Source organism: Chelonia mydas, chromosome 7, assembly GCF_015237465.2.
Source record: "Chelonia mydas isolate rCheMyd1 chromosome 7, rCheMyd1.pri.v2, whole genome shotgun sequence".
Lineage (NCBI taxonomy): Eukaryota > Metazoa > Chordata > Testudines > Cheloniidae > Chelonia > Chelonia mydas.
The window spans coordinates 13,139,297-13,159,706 of NC_057853.1; the positions used below are offsets into that span (position 1 = coordinate 13,139,297).

The window sequence follows — 20,410 nt, forward strand, 5'->3', positions numbered from 1 at the left end:
GATTATCCAGTAATTGCTAAAATCTTACAGCTGACCTTTGGAGTCTTAAACTCAGAGAGATCTTCCCATTTCCAACATGGTGTGTAGTGACCCAGAAGGTTTCATTAAGTAAAGGATTTCAATCTGTTTATAGCAAGGTATTTCATTTGAACTATGCCACCAGCCTTCTAAGCAGGAGGGTTCTTCCAGGGCTCTGTGTTCTGATGTACAGATTTTATCAATTCCTTGTGTCTGGAAAGATCTAGCTTGCACAATATTGTGAGAGTAGAAGGGCCTCGTTCTCATTTACACCATTTACACCATTTTTATGCTAAAATAATACATTTGGTCTTGATGCAATTCGTCCTTATTTACAGTGATGTGACTCAGACCCCGGTCAGGCCCAGCATGTCAAAAGTTAAAATATTTATAACATCTGATGAGTAGACATGTCTCCTTAGGTTTGTGTTTGCTATTGATGCTTTGGATGGTTTGGAGGTTTCTTTGGAAGGGGGGTGTTGTTTTTTGCTATTTGAGGAAGAGGGAAAAGATACTGTGGTTGGGGGTGTTTTTTTTAGCTAGGAAAAAATACCAAACATAGATACCATGGAGGAGGAAGAAAGGGATCATAAGTTTCCGTTTTAAGGCAAAGATTTTCTAATGAATTTAGTGCTCGTGGAAGATGCTGTGTTGAGAGACCTCAGAGCTGAAATTCACTGTTCATAGGACAGATACAAGATAGTCAGCAACAGTGTAAACCACCTGCATGTTTGCTAACGTAATTTAACCCTGACCCTACAAGTATTAGGTCCAGTCCTACAGCACAGAAGTATTGCGTGTTACACAACTCAGGGAACACCTCAACCAGGTGTCCTCAACCAGGCTGATGTTGGGCCAGCCCTCAGCCCCTAAAGGCTTTATTTATATGTATTACAATAGTACTATAGGCTCTAACCAAAATCAGAGCCAATTGTGCCAGGCACTGTACAGACACTGAGCAAGAGACACTCTAAATAGACAAGACAGAAGAGCTGGTCAGGAATTTTCAGTGAACATATATGCCAAGGGAAAATGCAGTTTCCACAAAATCAAAACATTTCAGTTTTGCCAAAAACATATCTTGTGTGTGTGTGTGTGGAGAAAAAAAATGTTTTGTTTCTGGTTGAATTGACCCAAAGTGTAATATTTCATTTTGTTTAACTGACTCAAAATATTTAGTTTTGAATCAGTTCAAGAAAACATTAAAGTGCAGTTCCCTATCAGCACATTGCTTTATGTCTCTCGTAGGTCAGGCCCCCATTCTCTCCTGTTCACCAATGGCTACTATGCTCCCTGGAGGATATCTCATATAATAATCCCTGGACATCTCATATAATGCAATGCAGACTCCCTTCTGACCAAGCTGCATGGTACATCATGGGAATCACATGATTTCAGATGCATCATGCAAGATGTAGTCTGGCCAGGGTATCTGGCCTTCAGGGGAGATTAGGGGCTTCAGGCTCTTAAACTACAGCTCCCAAGAGGCAATGCACCACAATGGGAAAATGCAGATTATTATTGAACTGATTTGAAATGAGGCATTTCAGGTCAGTTCAACGAACGGAAATGAAATGTTTTGATTTCAGAATGTCAAAATGTCACAATATTTCATTTTGATTGAAAATGGTGAAACAAACCATTTCAACATTTCCTTTTTGAAATGTCTGTTCCACAAAAATAATTCAAAATATCAGTATTTTGCTTTGATTTGTGATGAAAATGAATGTTGAAATATCTAACAAAGGGTTTGAGGAGCAAAGAAAAGGCAAAGTGATGTGCTGAAGGTCACACATGAGAGCAGTGGCAGAAAGAAATAGACCCCCCAGGGCTCCTGACACCTAGTTTAGTAACCCAGCCAATAGACCACACTGCCTCTTGCACCCCCTGCTACCAGTGGGGTGGGATGGGACCTTCTGTGCTGACTTTACAGTTTTACATGGGAACAACCATTCTCTCTGTATTTCAGCACTTCTGGCTTCGGGTTTTTCTAACAAAATGTTTAATGAACATATGTGCACCTACAAAATAGTTTGGGTTTGTGTAGTTTCAATTTTGGGGCCTGGTTTCAGTGTGTTCTCCTTTATCCTTGCTCCTCCTTCAGTAGTAATTTTTCATAGCTTTGATACTTCCCTTTAACCCAGTATCTTATCAGTGTGTATACTTGTAAAGAAGAAAGTTCATTTCCCCTTCTAGTTTTTAAAGAGAGCAGGTGAAGTATTGGCATTAGCAGTCAGAACAGTTTTAGATATCTTAGGCAGCATCACTGTAAATCAACATGAATACAGATTAAGCTTATCTCTTCATGACATTCTAATTTGATTTAGGGAACCAATGGAACTGATTCCGCATCTGTTAAATTTGATTAATCACTTCAGTTCTATTCTTAGCTAACAAGCGAACTGACAGAAATCAAATACATAGATTTGCCTGCCTATTTCCAGTGCCCATGTATTGCTCGTTCTGAAACCATCTATTGAGATATGAAAATGCATGCAAAATCTCAGATTGCTGGACAGAATCACCTTGATTTTTCTTCTAGCAAAAAGCACTAAACATTTAACATACTCTGCTAAACTGACAACATCATCATTACATCTCTTTCAAGGGAATGCTGATAACAGTAATGAGTATTTGAGTTGTAAAACTATATTTCACTGTATGAGCACAGTGACTTCTCTCTTTATATGGAAGGATGGCAAGTGATGTTTTGTGGCAAAAATATGTAAGAAGAGGGGATTTATAGACCTTGACAATATATTTATCTGTTAATGACTCTATTGTTATCCTGTTTGCTGTGAATTATGTACAATTTTAGCCTCAATTCTACAAATACTTCTCCACACGCTTAACTTTGCACCTCTGAATAGTGTCATTGAACTCAGTGGGTCTGCTCACAAATGAAAAACTAAGTATTTGCAGAAGTGTTTCCAGAAATAGGGCCTTTGGTCTAACAGCAAGGAATGTGGGAACCCAAAGACACTGACACCCAAATCCAAAGACTGTGACAAAAAACGTTGTCTGAAAAGTTGTCCTTTCATAAGAATGTTGGGAAATTGCTCAGATTATTCCAAGATTTGTCTCTAGGTTCAATCATTTTTCTGTCCTTATCAGTCTCTCTTTCCCTTAAGATAAGAGGGAGGATTGCAAAGTAGAAGGAGCACTAGCTCTGCCTGGAGTGCTGGGGTGGAGGGAGACAGAAAGACTCTAGGCAAGGCTAAGGCCAAAAATATAACAGGGTTCAAAAAAGAATTAGATAAGTTCATAGAGGATGGGTCTGTCAATGGCTGTTAGCCAAGATGGTCAGGGATGCAGCCCCATGCTCTGAGTGTCCCTAGATTCTGTCTGCCAGAAGCTGGGAGTGGATGACAAGGGATGGATCACTCAACGATTGCCTGTTCTATTCATTCCCTCTGAAACACCTGGCATTGGCCACTGTCAGAAGACAGGCTACTGGGCTAGATGGACCATTGGTCTCACCAACTATTGTCATTCTTATGTTCATAAATGGGTGAAGATGATGAGAGAGAAGAGAGATTCATAAATCCCAAGGCCAGAAGGAACCATTGTGCTCATCTAGTCTGATTTCCTCTATAACACAGGCCTTAAAACTTCCCCAAAAAATTTCTAGAGTTTATCTTTTAGAAAAACATCCAATCTTGTTTTAAAAATTGCTAATGATGGAGAATCCACCATGAACCTGGTAAATAGTTCCAATGGTTAATTTCCCTAACTGTCAAAAATGTATACTTTATTTTCAGACTGAATTTGTTTCGTTCCAACTTCCAGCCATTGGATTTTGTTATACTTCCCTGCTAGACTGACGAGCTCATTATAAAATATTTATTCGCCATGTAGATACTTGTAGACTGTAATCAAATCACCCCTTAACTTCTCTTTCATCCTCAAGTCTATCACTATAATATATGTTTTCTAATTATTTAATCATTCTCATTACCATTCTCTAAAACTCCTCCAATTTTTCAACACCTATCTTAAATTGTGGTCACCAGAACTGCACAGCGTTCTGGCATGGTAGCAGCAGTGCCAAATTAAGAGGTAGAATAACCTCTCTACTCCTATTTGAGGTGTCCCCTATTCATGCATCTAAGGATCACATTAGCACTTTTGACCACAGTTTTGCGCTGGGAGCTCATGTTCAGCTGATTATCCGCCACATGCCCCAAATCTTTTTAGTCCTCCATACAATAAGTATGATCACATTCTTTGTTCCTAGATATACACATTTATATTTAGCCATATTAAAGGGCATATTGTTTGCTTGCACCCATTTTACCAAGAAATCCAGATCGCTCTGTATCAATCAATCATTTACCACGCCTCTAATTTTTGTCTCATCTGCAAACTTTATCAGTAATAATTTTATGTTTTTTTCTAGATCATTGATAAAAATGTTAATTAACGTAGGGCCAAGAACCAATCCCTGCAGGACTTCACCAGAAACACACTCCCATTTACAATTCCCCATGTACAATTACATTTTGAGTTCTTTGAGTTAGCAAGCTTGTAATCCATTTCGTGTGTGCCATGTTGATTTTATATTGCTGTAGTTCTTTAATCAAAATGTCGTGTGATACCAAGTTAAACACCTTAAAGAAATCTAAGTATATTACATCAGCGTTATTACCTCAAAGAAAGATAGCTTTGACAGATCTAACTTTGACAGATCTATTTTCCATGTTGATTGGCATTAATTGTATTGCCTCCCATTTAATTCTTTATTAATTGAATCACATATCAGCTGCTCCATTATCTTGCCTGGCATCAATGCCAGACTGACAGGCCAATAACTACTGCAGTCATCATCTTCACTCTTTTTTAAATATTGGCACAACATTGCCCTTCTTCCAGTCTTCTGGAATTTCTCCAGTGCTCCAAGACTTATTGAAAATCAACATTGAGCTCCTCAGTCAGCTCTCTTAAAACTCTTGCATTCAAGTTATCTGAACCTGCTGATTTAAAAATGACTAACATTAGTAGCTACTATTTAATACCCTGCTGAGATCCTATAAACAGAAAAAAAGTGTTTTTGTACGATATGACTAAATCATTAATTCCTCCCCCCGCAAATGTAGAACAGAAATATTTATTGATAATAGGAGAAGAATGAGCAGGGATAGGAAAAGAAAAGGGAAGATCCTCCTTTTTTTCTTATCCTATCACTTTTGTTTCATTGTTCCCCTTTCTTCCTTTGCTGCTCTTTCCATCTGAAACCACTGCACTGAAACTTAATGAGAATGCAGAATGGCACCCAGATAGCTACTTGACCCAATGAAATGTTTGCAGCCTGCTGATATTAAAACAATAGTGCAACCAAAAGCAATAAGAAAAGAGCCTTTTCTTCACCTTCCCCCTCTCCTTAGAGAGCTTCATAATGGAACAAGCCAATAAACCTAATTTTATCTTATATCACCACTTCTTCACATAACGTGTTTAGTACAGCAGCTAGCGCGAGCGTCAAATAGGCAAATGAACCATATGTTCTCATGCTTAAGGAAGACTGACAACCTGCATAATAATTGACATGTTACAATTTACCTTCTGTGTGTTGTCTTTGTAAAAAAGTTCCGATTCAGCTGCTGGGAGCCTTGTTAAGGTGAGCTATACCAAGGGGGATGCAGTACCTGCTGAAAATGTCCCAAACAATCTGCCACTCTTACCATTTCATATGGAGTTGTAACAAGCTCAGATCCTGTGAGTGTCATTAATGAGCCCCCCTGGTCACTCTTTCTGAGCTTCATACTCAGCCCTTGATTCATGAATATAAATATCATTGATATTTAAGGCATGAGCCAAAGCCAAACGAAATCTTTCCATTGACTTCAATGGCCTTTAGATCCAATCCATAACTGGGAGCTCTGCATCATGGAGAAGGAGAGTTTTAAGGAGGGTAATGAATTAATATTGTGAATGTTTATGGTCAATGGAGGCTTGCATCATGGGATGATTGGAGGTGGAAGATAATAAGAGATGATAGATTATATTGACTCTAAGTATGTCCTGGAGGAAGGAAGAATCTCTCTGGGAGTGAATTCACTCCCACACAAAGGGTCACATAAGGCTCACTTCACCATTTAAATCCCACTTAAGTCCTGTATTAATGGTTTAACTTTACATCAGGACTGAGTTTGGTCTTATCAGTGGCAGTATCTGAACTCATAATAATGCCTGAACATCATGAAAAATAATGATCAGTGGTGGACACGGTCTCCCACAGTATTCTTGTCAGCAAGTTAAAGAAGTATGGGCTGGATGAATGCACTATAAGGTGGGTAGAAAGTTGGCTAGATTGTCGGGCTCAACGGGTAGTGATCAATGGCTCCATGTCTAGATGGCAGCAGGTATCAAGAGGAGTGCCCCAAGGGTCGGTTCTGGGGCCGGTTTTGTTCAATATCTTCATAAATGATCTGGAGGATGGTGTGGATTGCACTCTCAGCAAATTTGCGGATGATACTAAACTAGGAGGAGTGGTAGATACGGTGGCAGGTAGGGATAGGATACAGAGGGACCTAGACAAATTGGAGGATTGGGCCAAAAGAAATCTGATGAGGTTCAACAAGGATAAGTGCAGGGTCCTGCACTTAGGACAGAAGAATCCAATGCACCGCTACAGACTAGGGACCGAATGGCTAGGCAGCAGTTCTGCGGAAAAGGACCTAGGGGTGACACTGGACGAGAAGCTGGATATGAGTCAACAGTGTGCCCTTGTTGCCAAGAAGGCCAATGGCATTTTGGGAGGTATAAGTAGGGGCATAGCCAGCAGATCGAGGGACGTGATCGTTCCCCTCTATTCGACATTGGTGAGGCCTCATCTGGAGTACTGTGTCCAGTTTTGGGCCCCACACTACAAGAAGGATGTGGAAAAATTGGAGAGAGTCCAGCGAAAGGCAACAAAAATGATTAGGGGTCTGGAACACATGACTTATGAGGAGAGGCTGAGGGAACTGGGATTGTTTAGTCTGCAAAAGAGAAGAATGAGGGGGGATTTGATAGCTGCTTTCAACTACCTGAGAGGTGGCTCCAAAGAGGATGGTTCTAGACTATTCTCATTGATAGAAGATGACAGGACAAGGAGTAATGGTCTCAAGTTGCAGTGGGGGAGGTTTAGGTTGGATATTAGGAAAAACTTTTTCACTAGGAGGGTGGTGAAACACTGGAATGCGTTACCTAGGGAGGTGGTAGAATCTCCTTCCTTGGAAGTTTTTAAGGTCAGGCTTGACAAAGCCCTGGCTGGGATGATTTAGTCGGGGATTGGTCCTGCTTTGAGCAGGGGGTTGGACTAGATGACCTCCTGAGGTCCCTTCCAACCCTGATATTCTATGATTTCATGATTCTATGATTCTATGGAATTAGATCTAATAATAGCTGTGTAGGCACTCTGTCAGAGGGTAAGTGAGATTTTCTCTGGAGCTCCTGCATTGTTAATGTCTTTCAAAAACAGCAGGATTTACTAGCAAATAGGGGAAATTGGCAGGCTATCCTTCTGACAATTACATTTGACATTTACACTTCTACTTTCACTATAGAATTCAACAACCAGTGGAAGCTGATTCTTTCCCTGTCAGTAGAAAGCTATATTATATTTCTTCCTACTGTGGATTCTTGGCTCAGGTTCCCAGGTCTGTAAGGACTTTGTTTCACTGTGCCCCCTTCACATGGCAGAACCATACTGAAGAAGCCTTTGACCTCTCTTGGCCGGACTATGAGTTTTGGTATATGACTGTTGACAGCATGGGAGGATTATTCCTCCTCCCTTGTGCTAATAGAAGGTAATCTTCTCACTGTAGCTGCAGCTTTCAATAAGGTGGCAGTCAGCTGGGTGGGTGGTACTGAACAGGTTGGGACACTTGAATTGGTCCTTGATTAGCTATGCTGCGTAATATTGATTGCTAAATTTGTAGTTGGGAGTATTTTTTTCTTCCTACACAGATTGCCTGAAAAAGGAGTGAGTGAGTGTGTGTGTGTGTGGGGAGGGGGGAACAGGAGTTGGCTTCCTTGGTGTACTTTTGCAGGAATTGCTGTGGTTTCTATATTTATTGATTTTTCTTTGAGCAGGCTGGCTAGTTATTTTTCATTTGTAGGATGGAATGTTATCTCCATTTGTAGTTTGGGTAATTTGATCCTTCACAGACACCCGAGGAGCTAAGTATTGTACATATTGTCACAACTTTGAGGTTGGGCAAGTACCCTGGAACAGTTTCGTAGTCTTCTCTTGGAATGAGAAGATAGGGTGGGGCTAGACAGAAAGTGGGGACATAACTAGTGTGGATGAGCCTTAATACTGAGAGCTTGTCCTGCAGTTGGGACTACAAGGGTGTGAATATCAATGCTCAGCAAAGTATTGAGCTGTAACTCCTCCATGTGGATGCTGATGTGCAAACACAAAGGTTCTTAGTTCGCATTAATTAGTCATCTTCTAACAGGACTACATTAAGGTGAACTAGAAAACTTATTTCACACCCACGTATCCCCATGCTGGAATTACATCAGAGCACTTTGGTTCATACAGTTATTCACACCTCCATAGTCTGAACTGTGGGGCAGAGTATATAGTGTACATAGTCTGAGCTCACATGAAGCCCAGTTTTCCCCTTCGGGAAAGACCAGGATGGGGAGTTGCGGTTTAGAGTAGTGGATTGGGGGTGAGGATATGCTATAGATAGCCAATATTAATGGAGTGGGAGACAACAGGAATTTGGGGATGCTGAGTAATGGTTTTATTCAGGCTGAGTTAAGCCTTTAATGGAGTTTCAGCCAGTGGCCTTTAAACCAGTTATTTGTGTGGTATGGTGATGGGATGTCTACGCTACACAAGGACTGACCAAGTGGAAAGGGCCAACTAACCCTGTGACAGGGTGCACCTCAAGGAGAGTCATGGCTGATAAGGCCTACTTGCTGATGAAGCCCAGATAGGGGAGGAGCTGGGGCAGACATAAAGAGAGGAAATTGGTGTTAGGAGTGGGGCAGGGTAACAAGCATTGTGGAGAGGGGGGAAGAAGTAGATGTGATATGTCTTGAATTTAGTAAGGCTTACAAGACCGTCTCAGAGGAAAGCAAACCCAAGGAAATATAGCCTAAATTAACCTATTATGAGGGGTGTACAACTGGTTGTAAAATCATACTCAGAGAGCTGATATCAATGGTTGACAGTCGAGCTGGAAGGGCATATTGAGTAGGGTCCCACAGGGATCCATCCTGGGTCCATTTCTTCTCAATATCTTCAATATGATTTGGATAATGACACAGAGCATACACTTATAAAGATTGCAGACAATACCAAACTAGGAGGGGGTGCAAGTGCTTTGGAGGACAGGATTAGAATTCAAAATGATCTTGACAAACTGAAGAAATGGTCTGAAATAAATAGACAGAAATTCAATAAGGACAAACGCAAAGTAATACACTTAGGAAGGAATAATCAATTGCACAAATACAACATAGAAAATCTCTGTCTAGGAAAGAGTACTTCAGAAAAAGATTTTGGAGGGGTATAATGTATCGCAAACTAAATATGAGTCAATAATGCAAAATTTAAAAAAAGAGCAAACATAGATTCATAGATATTAAGGTCAGAAGGGACCATTATGATCATGTAGTCTGACCTCCTGCACAATGCAGGCCACAGAATCTCACCCACCCACTCCTGCGATAAACCTCTCACCTGTGTCTGAGCTATTGAAGTCCTCAAATCATGGTTTTAAGACTTCAAGGAGCAGAGAATCCTCCAGCAAGTGACATCATCCTGGATGTATTAGTAGGAGTATTGTAAGCAAGAAATAATTCTTCTATTCCACTTAGCACTGTTAAGGATGCAGCTGGAGTATTGTGGCCAGTTCTGGGCACCACAGATTGAGAAAGATGTGGACAAATTGGAGAAAGTCCAGAGGAGAGCCCCCCAAAAAGATGAAAGGTCTAGAAAACATGACCTATGAGAAAAGTTTGAAAAAGTGTGTTTTTTTAGTCTGAAGAAGGGAATACTGAGGGGAGACAGGATAACGAGTCTTCAAATATATAAACGGTTGTTATAAAGAGGAGGGTGATGAATTATTCTCCTTAACCACTGAGGAAGTAATGGGCTTAAATTGCAGCAAGGGAGATTTAGGCTACACATTAGGAAATATTGCCTAACTGTCAGGGTGGTTAAGCACTGGAACAAATTACCTAGGGAGGTTGTGGAATCTCCATCATTGGACATTTTTAAGAACCGGTTAAACAAACACCTGTCAGAGATGCTCCAGATGATACTTCGTCCTGCCTCAGTGCAGGGGTACTGGACTAGATGACCTACTGAAGTCCCTTCCAGTCCTACTTTTTGATGATTCTGTGATTTATCCAGATGCATCAGGGTGCTTTGTGTCATATGTATTTTGTACTGAACAGTGAGTTGCTGGTTAACAATGGACCCCACTATATTTTTTTTTTTCTTAGAAAAAATTAAATCAGGTCACTGCACAAATGACCTTATGGGTTGTGTTTGGTTCTTCTGTATGATGAAATGGGGGACTCTACTAACTTATCTTTTATGGAAACTTAGTTTCCTCACCATATTGCATTTTGCCTTGAAGCTTTATCATTCAGTAAAACTCAATTCAGATGTCTGTCTATATTTGCATAAAAGAAATATTTGTCTTCACAAATTGTACATAGATCCTACACCCCAGGTTATGTGAAAAAATAGTAAAAATAAGAGACCTTGCTTTTTAATTAGCAAGGAACAATGCTGTGTTATCGCTTATTATGATTGCTTTATAATATTCTTTATTTAAATATTTTAATAACCCTGTTCAGTTAGATATTGTAACTTTATTTTGATCCAAATAGTACACATTGGTTTTAATGGTATTTATTTTGTTTGCAGTTAATTGTGCCATTTGATTTTGAAGCTCATTAATATCAGCCTGCAGATAAAGAAAGTTTTCTTTTAAACATAGTTTATTAAATAGCAATACTATTAGCAAACAAATGAATACTCTGTATGGGATAAACAGGTACAAAGATCATTAACATATAATATAAACAACTGGACCTAAGATGGAAGTCAGTAGAACCTTTTAACTAAAACCAAAGCTGTCATGAGACACAATTCATTCACTTAGCTAAATTTAACTCTAAATGAAACCTTCGAAAGTGTAATTTGACTGACTTTAGCGAAGTTACTTGAGAATCTGGCCCACTTTTCTATTTTTCTCTTGCTTTCTGTTATACTTATCCAAATCACTGTAATCCAGTCCCTCTCTCATTTGACTTCTGAATATATTCACCTGAATTTTGAAAATGAGGCTATTAATTTGGGTGCCTAAATATGGATTTCTGAGCCTACCTTTAGGCTCCTATTTTTAAAAATCTGGTCTCCTGGCCTAATTGGTAAATGTAGTTACCCTGATTGTATATGCAATTCAGATAATTAAATTCACAAATGGCTAACAAATACACAAATGGCTAACTTTGTGCATAGGGCTGGATTAAACCAATTTAGGCCTATTGGCACACCACAACATGGGTCCCTGCGTAGTTTTCTCCCAGCAACATCACCCCAAACCCCCTTGGAGTAATGATAGTAAAGTGGGCACTTTCTGTCCACAAAGAGTGACTACAAGGATACTCTTCCCTCATACTTATCTCAGCAGCTAGGGTTGATGGGCTTGGATGGATGTGCTGACTCTGTTGCACCCTCCTCCCACACAGGGTCCTCTGTTTGGGTGATGTTGGTAAGACCGAGCAGAGTAGTTGGTCTTGGTGTTAACAATCTATTGAAATGCATGGGATTGTGCACACCAGTCTCAACTGTTGTTCCAGCCTGTCTGCAGACTCAGGCAGATGTTGCTGGGTTGATCATGATTGATTCACAGTTTAAAGCTTTTCATCACATCCCTGCGGACTAGAAATTACTTCTCCCCCATCCCCAAAATGAAAGCAGAGATTCCATTCTAATCATATAATTCCAGTTCTGTAGTCCCTAGTCATATGCACAGACCTCTTTGTGCATGCAGTTGTCAGACTTGTGCATTCACTTGTGCTAATTGTGCATACAAATTGGACACAAAATTTCAGATCTAATGTTTAAAAAATTCTCTCCCTCATTGTCCTAATTGCTGTAGATTTAAATCAACACCAATTTTTATAATCAAAAGGCTGTGATTCTGCAGCCCTTAATAAGGAAAAAAGACCCATTGGCTACAGTAAAGACTATAGGACTTGGACCTTTGGGTCTGACTCACTACAGCGTTAGTCAAACTTTACACCTGTGTAACTAATGATTTCAATGGCATTAGACTGGTGGTGTACTGAAGTACAGCAATGGTGAAGCAGGGGTGCAAGTGTGTAAATAGGTAAAACGAATGACATAGCAGTGCACAACTTGCCTTGAATAATTTAGCAGGGTACGCATTACCTCTGCCACAGTTTAAAATCTAATGTGTTGACATCTGCTACCTCTTCCAGCTTTTATTTTCTATCAGCCTTGTTAAATACATATCATTCTTTCATACTCTCAAGATCAAGAGAAATAGCTGTCAACAATCATTTGTTCTCAGGAGATATCACTTTGGGAGATGATTTGTTTGGCACAGTTAATTAAAAGTTGTACATATCGTCTCTGCTTGAATTCTTAAGCTTTTACTTAGGTGAGGCTTGATTTCTTAAGCTTTTACTTTACTTTTAATGAACATTTTTGGTACTGCTCAGACTTGCGTCTCCTGCACAAAAGTGGCAAACCATTTTTATTACTGGAGACCATTAAGAAAATTTTGACTCAGGTGAAAATTTACAGAGTCCTTTTTATTTTCTTTTGTAGGGTAAAGTCATAGGCATCCAGAGCTAAGGATTCCAGTTATAGAGATAGGACTTTATATTATGTTTATCTCATAGATGAAGCAATAATTCTAGAAATAATGGATTAATTCAAGTCTGTAGTGGGTGTGTGTCTATTTTATGTGTTTATAAAGCAGGATTTTCATTCATTGCTTCATTTCCACACGGAATGGTCACCTATTTGTGTCATTCACCTACACTACAGTAGCACAGCTCAGACCCAGATTAAAATAGTAAGCACATGACTACCTTTAAGCCAGTGAGCCTTTCCATTGACTTCACTGAGACTAGTTCATGCTCAGAGTTAGGCACGCGCTCAAGTAACTTGCTGACATAGGGCCTCAAAGAGAAAACCAATTATATCTTTGAAAAGCCCATTGACCTCTTGTCTCATGACATCTCTTAATGGAGATGCTTTCAACAGATTCACCTTAACTTTTATTCTTTTTTCCTTTGACACATGGTAGTTTATTTGCTGGCAAATACTGACTTTCTTGGAGGAGAAAATGTATCCCATGGTTACTTGTGTTAGATCAAACTTTAAATATTAATGCACATTAGTATCTTGTTCAAGTACTTGGAATTACCTTGACTTTTGATATAAACAAGAATTATTATTACCAAGCTTCATTCTGTCCAAACCTTGTGAAAAGTTAGTTTTATAGTAAGCATTTCACAAAGCAAAATGGGGTCACTTTTCACAGCTTCTTTTCTTGCTAATCATTTGCTGCGGGAGCTTGATCCAAAGCCAATTGAAGTAAGTGGAAATATTCCCATTATCTTCAATGAGCTTTGGATCAGGCCCACAATTTCACTATATAAAAAAACATACTGAAAAATACAAGAAACAGGCCAACCAGCCCAATCCTCTGAGTGAAATCCAAGATTTCACCCCCTTATTTTTCTGGATGTATTTAAATTTTCTGCCATGCTCTGTATCCCCATCCTTCTCCAGAAACAAACTTACACTCTTTGTTTTAACTGCCTTTCCTTTTAACTAATTATATGTTCATTACCCTTTGAAATAATTGTGCCTATGTCCTGCATTTACTGCCAGCTTCCTAATTTTTAGGTAATGTGACTTCAAATTCTAAAACAACTCTCAAACTTCCATTAGCTTTTGTCACAGTTTCTCTTTGCCAGCATATATTTTGTTCAGTAGAGAAAGCATGTCCAGTTTCAGACTGGCTGATTATTTAAATATTTGTGTATCAGCAGCGATTCTCTAGGTCAAGGATTATCTGACCAACATCTGAGTGGACAGTGAGCAATCCTAATGGATAAACGTGTATAGCCAAGATGTCATGCATGATATGCACTAATCATTGTGCTCAACCCCATGGAGGCCTAGATTTCTAGAAGAGAATATAGAAAGATATCTCAGTTTGCACAGCTAAATTCAGGAAATGAACCATCAGCAGTAATCTCTCTCTCTGAGCTGGATTAACTTCATAAATTTGAGGAATTTTCCATTAGAGTGAGTTTCAATCTCCAGTCACTTTGGCAGAATGTGGTGTTGAATGTCTTAATAATGAAATCTTTACACCTTTTTCAGTACCTGTGAGAAGTCCCCATGTAATGTTCCGAAACACACTTTAATTAGAATAAAGGTTGGCAGGATGCTGAGGACTGTTTTGTAGCATTCTGTGTGTATGGAACACATCTATTGTAAATGAATAGCAGTGCTTAATTTGTAATCAAAGAGGTCTCTGGGCTCAAGCAATTCAGTGCTGGGAGTCAAGCAATTTTTTTACATTCATAACTGATGCAGCAAGCCCAGAGGTGCCGGGGCTATGCACTGCCAAGCCTAGAGGTGCTGGGGCTCAGCCCTGGCACAAATTAAGCACTGATGAATAGACCCGAGTAGAAGTGTCAGTGCATTCTAGAGTTCCCTATCAGATTGCTTTACACTGCTTTGGCAGTACAAAGGGAATGTAAAACGGCCTTATACAGGGGAATGCCGTGGCATGGGGTATGCTCTGCTTATGCAGAGTGGTGTAGCCAAATCTACACATGTTCCTCATACCACCTCCTCACAACCCAACGTGCTCTGTTGCTACCTGCTCACATAATGGCATCTGGGGGCCATTATTACAACCTGGCGTGATTTAGAAGAGCTGTAAATTACACTAGGAGCTGAAATGAACTCTGCTGACCTACAAGTGGGGTAACAGAAAGCCGCCTTTGACTTCTCAGTCCCTGATATACAAAGTGCTGAACAGCTCTGGTGCACGCAAAGATCCTATATATAGCCAAGCAGTTGATCTTTCCGTCAGTAGGTATTCATTTATATCTTTATTTCATTAGCTCATACGCTCTTTGGACTATCTTTTTGTTTTATATTTGCACAGCACCTAGCACAGTGATCCATGACTGGAGCTCATAGGAGCTACCACAATACACATAATAAATACATAGTATCTGATTACTCTAAACTCGACCTCCTGCTCAGTCTGAGTTATAACTCAGGCATACAGTGTGTGACCATCTGGTGATCCACAGGTGAAACATTCTTTGATTTTCACTATACAGAATGAATAGTCTTTGCTTATTAGTCACCTCAATCTATTTTATCACCCGTATTTTCTAATGGCTGTTATCTGCAGCTGTGGTGTAGACCCATTTTAAATGCTAGAGAAGCTTGCAGCAGAGAGAATGAAAGTCTTGCCAGTGTAGGGCCAAACCCTGTTGGCTGTATCAAAGATAAAACCTGAGGGATGTCATTTGACCCAGTTTGTAAGCGAAGACACTCAAGCTGTGCTGTAAAAAGAGCCCATGTTGCTTTTAACAAATGTCACATTTGTCAAATACTTTGGCATAGAGGGGCAATCAAAATTACTGTATAAAATTACATTGTGTATAGGGAATAACAAGGCAGATGCACAGAACATTGGTTGGTTTTTCAAAGGGAATATTTTCAGTCCCTGGCTTTGCTGTGTATCAATGATTGTGTTGACATCCAAAGACTTGAGAGTGTAGTAATCTTTTCATCAATACTTACTATGGGCTAGTGTGGCCTGAGGCATAGCCCTGCACAATGGACAGTGCACAAACTGCAGCACCGCCTAGAGTAGCCCTGGGAAGAACACAGTCACAATGCCTTCCATGATTCCCTCTTCCTCTTGTCAGGGACAGGGAAAAGGGGGAGGGAAATGACTTACTGGTCAGGACTGGAAGCGAGGCAGGGAGAAGAATAGACGCCCGCTGTCTCACAGAGGGCAGCACTGGTGTTAAAGACCCTGAGCTGATGTAAGATCTGAATGCAGCCATGTCTTTCTCCCCAGTATGGCTATACTCGGGCTAGTGACAACTTAGCAATAAATGAATTGGGTCATTCCTCTATCAGGCTTCCAAAAGGATTAGGTCCCATTTTAGCTACAAAGTTCCTCAGTGTGGCATGGGGAGATTAGGCTGATTTAGCATTGTCCTTCTTTGGTCACTAGGTTGAGTATAGTATAATTTATGGATGGCATTTTCTAAAGCACTTGTGTGATGTAGGAGTGGGACTTGGACTCCTAATTCAGTTAGGGACCTTGGAAAATCCCTCCCTTCCCGGATTTCAGTGGAGTTGTGATCGATTTACACCAGCAGAGAATTTGGACCTCTTTTCTGCCTCCCCGCACAAAAAAAATTCACATTTTTAGGAGATGAACGGTGCGAGAATAAACAACATGAACTATACCTGGTGAAAATGTAGACCTGAAGGTAAGTTTAGTCAGTTCTAGGATATATGAAAGCATCCTGCTGATTCAGCAATAGTGGCAGACAGAAAAGCCTTCCTCCTCCATACCCACACAGGTCTAACTTTTGTACTCACAGCTGATCACCCAGCACACTAAACACAGGTGTGAGAGCTCCCTTTCATTGGACAGGTAGTTGAACACAGTTTTAATAATGTCTCTAGCTCCACGCAAATCAGAGAGTGTGGTGATGCTAGAAGATGAATTAATTATTATTTGTACTTCATCAAAACTTGGGCCAGATTCCGTATTCAGTTACACAGAATGGCTCTCAACTACATAAAGTAAATGAGAAGTGTAGCCATGTAACAGAGTAGAACATAGCACATGGTATGTTATGCAGATAAACACAATGATATAAATATATGTAGGAATACAAGATACAATAATATTTTGTATATGTTTAATATATTTGATATTACCGCCAACTTCCTGTTGTGCTCTAGTTGTTGTTCATTTGCTTTAATAATGTAAATGTTAAATCATCTAAATTATTGTTGTAAACATTGAACACCCTGGCTGTGAGGCTTACTTTTTTTTTTATGTAAAATGTGTTTTTTGTATCAGATTTATATCTTCCTCCCTGCCAGAAAATTTCCTCAGTTTTTATTTCCAGTATTTATTGTTCCATTTAACTCAGATTTGAAATTAAATTTTCCCACTTCTGGATGGTTGCATATTGTGTGTATGTCTATAAAATGACGCAGCAAAAGTCTAGTGTTATTGTAAGGGACTGCGGAAGACTTTGTTATGGCCTAGCTAGGGAACTTCCGCTTTCTCGAGGCAGCCCAGTCACTGTAGGACATGGAGAACCAACTCTAATCGGTTTTAGGCTGGTTTTGTCTGCCTTGTATGGCCCGTTGCCAGGTAGCGGAAAGCCCCCTTAGGAAAGTACCTAATTATATATTCATGAGCTGTTTCTGTGTACTGCTTATTGTGGCTCGCTGGTTGCCCCTTCGTTGGACTCCATCCCAGGCAAAGCTCCAGTGTGCTGGGTTCTCCGCCTCCGTGACAGCAACACTTGGAGTCCCCGTTGCCGGTGGGTCACTAACCTTCAATAAAGCCAATAACTCGCTGCTTAGCTGCGTGTGGGTCTCGTTTTCCAGAGTACCTCTGCCGGCCTGCGGTGCTTCAAACACCTTGGCCCAGAACAGTTATCTGTTCATATTCATCATCTGGGAGGTAACACAATGTTGAGTCCTTGCTCAAGCCCCCTAAAAGTTTAACTAGCAAGAATTTAGGCCAAAATGTGCACTTGATTATACTCTGAAATGCCACGTTGACTCAAAGAGGTAAAAATCAGTGAAAAATTTGAAATATAAAATGCAGGAATTCGAGTTTACATTGCTTGAGACCGTTCTGATATACCATCGCTGCTTTCATCTGGCATCTATTTCTACAATTTTCTTTCCACATATCTCACCATTATCTTTGAGGTTCTCATAATATTAATCAGTATAAACTAGTCAATACTCACAAATCAGTGCATAACTAAGCAAGGTAAACCATAGTCACTAATAAGGTGATTTCTTAGAGCAGTATAACAAAGCTGTGTATTTTATGTTTTCATTGTCTGTGAGATGGTGTTTCAGGCTCTCATCTAGACTGGTAACAACTTTTCATAAAACTGACAAAATTACACAGGCTGTCAGTTACGGTTTCACATCGTAAGCGGCTTAGCATCTGGGGTCAGGGAAAAAATCCCCTCTAGTATAATATAGCATAATTAGCTGCATTATTGGGGTTTTATTTCTTCTTCTGAAACATCCAACATTGAACACAGAAGGACATAGAATATTGGACTAGACGGATTGATGGTCAATTCCGGTATGTCACTTTTATGTTCCTTATACGTTGACAGTTAATAGATGGAGGTGAAGAATACATTTAGTTTGCTGTAGAAAAACATAATCATCATAGTAGTACCTAAATATTAGCAATGCAATGTTACTTTTATTACAGTCCCTGTACAGGAAGTTGGCACAATATCCTGTTAAGTTTATCTATCTATCTATCTGTATATTTTTTAGGATCTTTATGCTAGAGGATGACAGTCTCAAGATATATAATATTACCAAAACAGATGCAGGAGTGTACACTTGTATAGCAATGAATCAATTTGGAGTTGCCAGGAATTCAGGAACCCTGATTGTGAAAGGTATTTTATTGTCTTCATTTGTGCTTTATGAATATTGGAAATGTACATACATATTTGATGAAACATATTGGGATGTCAAAGATCATAATAATACTGTTATGATGCAGGGTTTCAACTAAATCTTTACACTGAAACAGAGCTACCAGATGGCTGCAGCAACTGTTAAAATGCCTGGCCTATCCACAGGTAGTGACTATGCTTTAGTATCATTCTTAGAGGACATGGACAACAAAGTCTTATTCTTTCACCAGGGCCCTCTGAGTTATCAATATCATTTTAGATCAGTACTTCTAAGAAAAACAGTGATAAAATAACAGAAATCTGGCAGTCGATTACTTATATCAAATATATAGCAGTAATTATTTATTATTTGTATCGTAGTAGTGCTTAGGAGCCCTTGTCCTGGACCAAGACCCCATTGTGCTAGGTGCGGTACAAACACAGAACAAAAAGACAGTCCCTGCCACAAAGAGCTTGCAAGCTAAGTACCAGAAACTTGAAATATAGTGGCTGTGGGCCTCTGAACACCTTTCTGTTCTCCACTATGTACAATGGGTTGAATCAATGCTGCTCATTTATAGCTTACGTTGGATCTCAGGCTACAAAAGATTATTTCTGCCACTGTAAATTAAGGAAAAGAGATTTAGTGAATTAATCTAGAAACTGGATTGTTTCATTATTTTTGTTTTTGTTTTAATGTTTTGTTCTATTTTAAAAAAGACTGGTTTAGAAGCTGAATAAAAATTTCACTCTAATAAAACACAGAATCGCAAAGAAGCTGCTTCCCCCATCACAATTGTGGTTAACCACCTTGGCACATGACACTAAAACAACACAGAGCTGAAAGAGGAGTGCTCTCAGGCCCTTCAGACAGTTTCCTATTCTTAATATTAAAATGCTCCCCGCCTACACACACACACACTCCCAAAGAACACAAGGAGCAGTTATGATATCTCCTACACTTCACTGCTCGTTACTTTCCTGAATTTTAACACCTTAACCTCCCAGATTCATTTGTGAGATTTCACTGCCTGCTCCAACAGCTAAAAATATCTGCTTCTTGGGGGAGTAATCTGAACTGCCAGCTAACCAGAAATGTTCACATCACCAAGCAAGTCATTTTAGTGAAGGAAAAAACACCTTCTTCTCATGTTAATTTTTTATTTCAAACTGCATATTAGTTGAACTTCTAATCCTCTTCTTTGAAAGAAATTGACTTGATGTCACTTTGTGAGACATCACTATGGACTTGTCCTAGTCAGGTTGCATTCTGACAAATCCAGCCGGAAGTGTTCAAAGAGAATGTGACTGAAGTAACCTGATGGGATATGTCAAAATGCACCCACCAGGCTAAAATACGAAAAGAAGTTTTCCAGAATCTGAATGGTCACTGAAAGTGTTATGGAGTCAACATAGTAATTGCTGCTACCTATGAGCCATACCTAATTTTTTCTAAAGGGGCTGTTTACAGGTAATTGCCTACCTACAGGCCCATTGAGGGAAATTTTGAGGCTCCGGTACATCGTGTTCTCTGGGACCTGATGTTTTCCCATTTCACTTTATTTACACAGATGATACAGATATTTCGGGGACTCCCTGAGCTCAGGAGCCCCATACAATTGCTCCCTCCCTCCCTATCCTAAAGGATTTGTGAGAAAGAGAG

The 20,410-nt window shown here is 39.7% G+C and overlaps 1 protein-coding gene across 5 annotated transcripts in view; it reads left to right on the forward strand.

The window, feature by feature from the left end:
* CNTN6 (contactin 6) overlaps window positions 1-20,410 on the forward strand; it is a 221,216-nt gene that overhangs the window by 166,312 nt on the left and 34,494 nt on the right. For all 5 annotated transcript variants that reach the window (XM_043550995.1, XM_043550994.1, XM_043550997.1 and 2 more), the window contains one exon: window positions 18,620-18,747. In XM_043550995.1, the coding sequence (XP_043406930.1) occupies window positions 18,620-18,747 (128 nt within the window). The remainder of the gene's footprint in view (window positions 1-18,619; window positions 18,748-20,410) is intronic.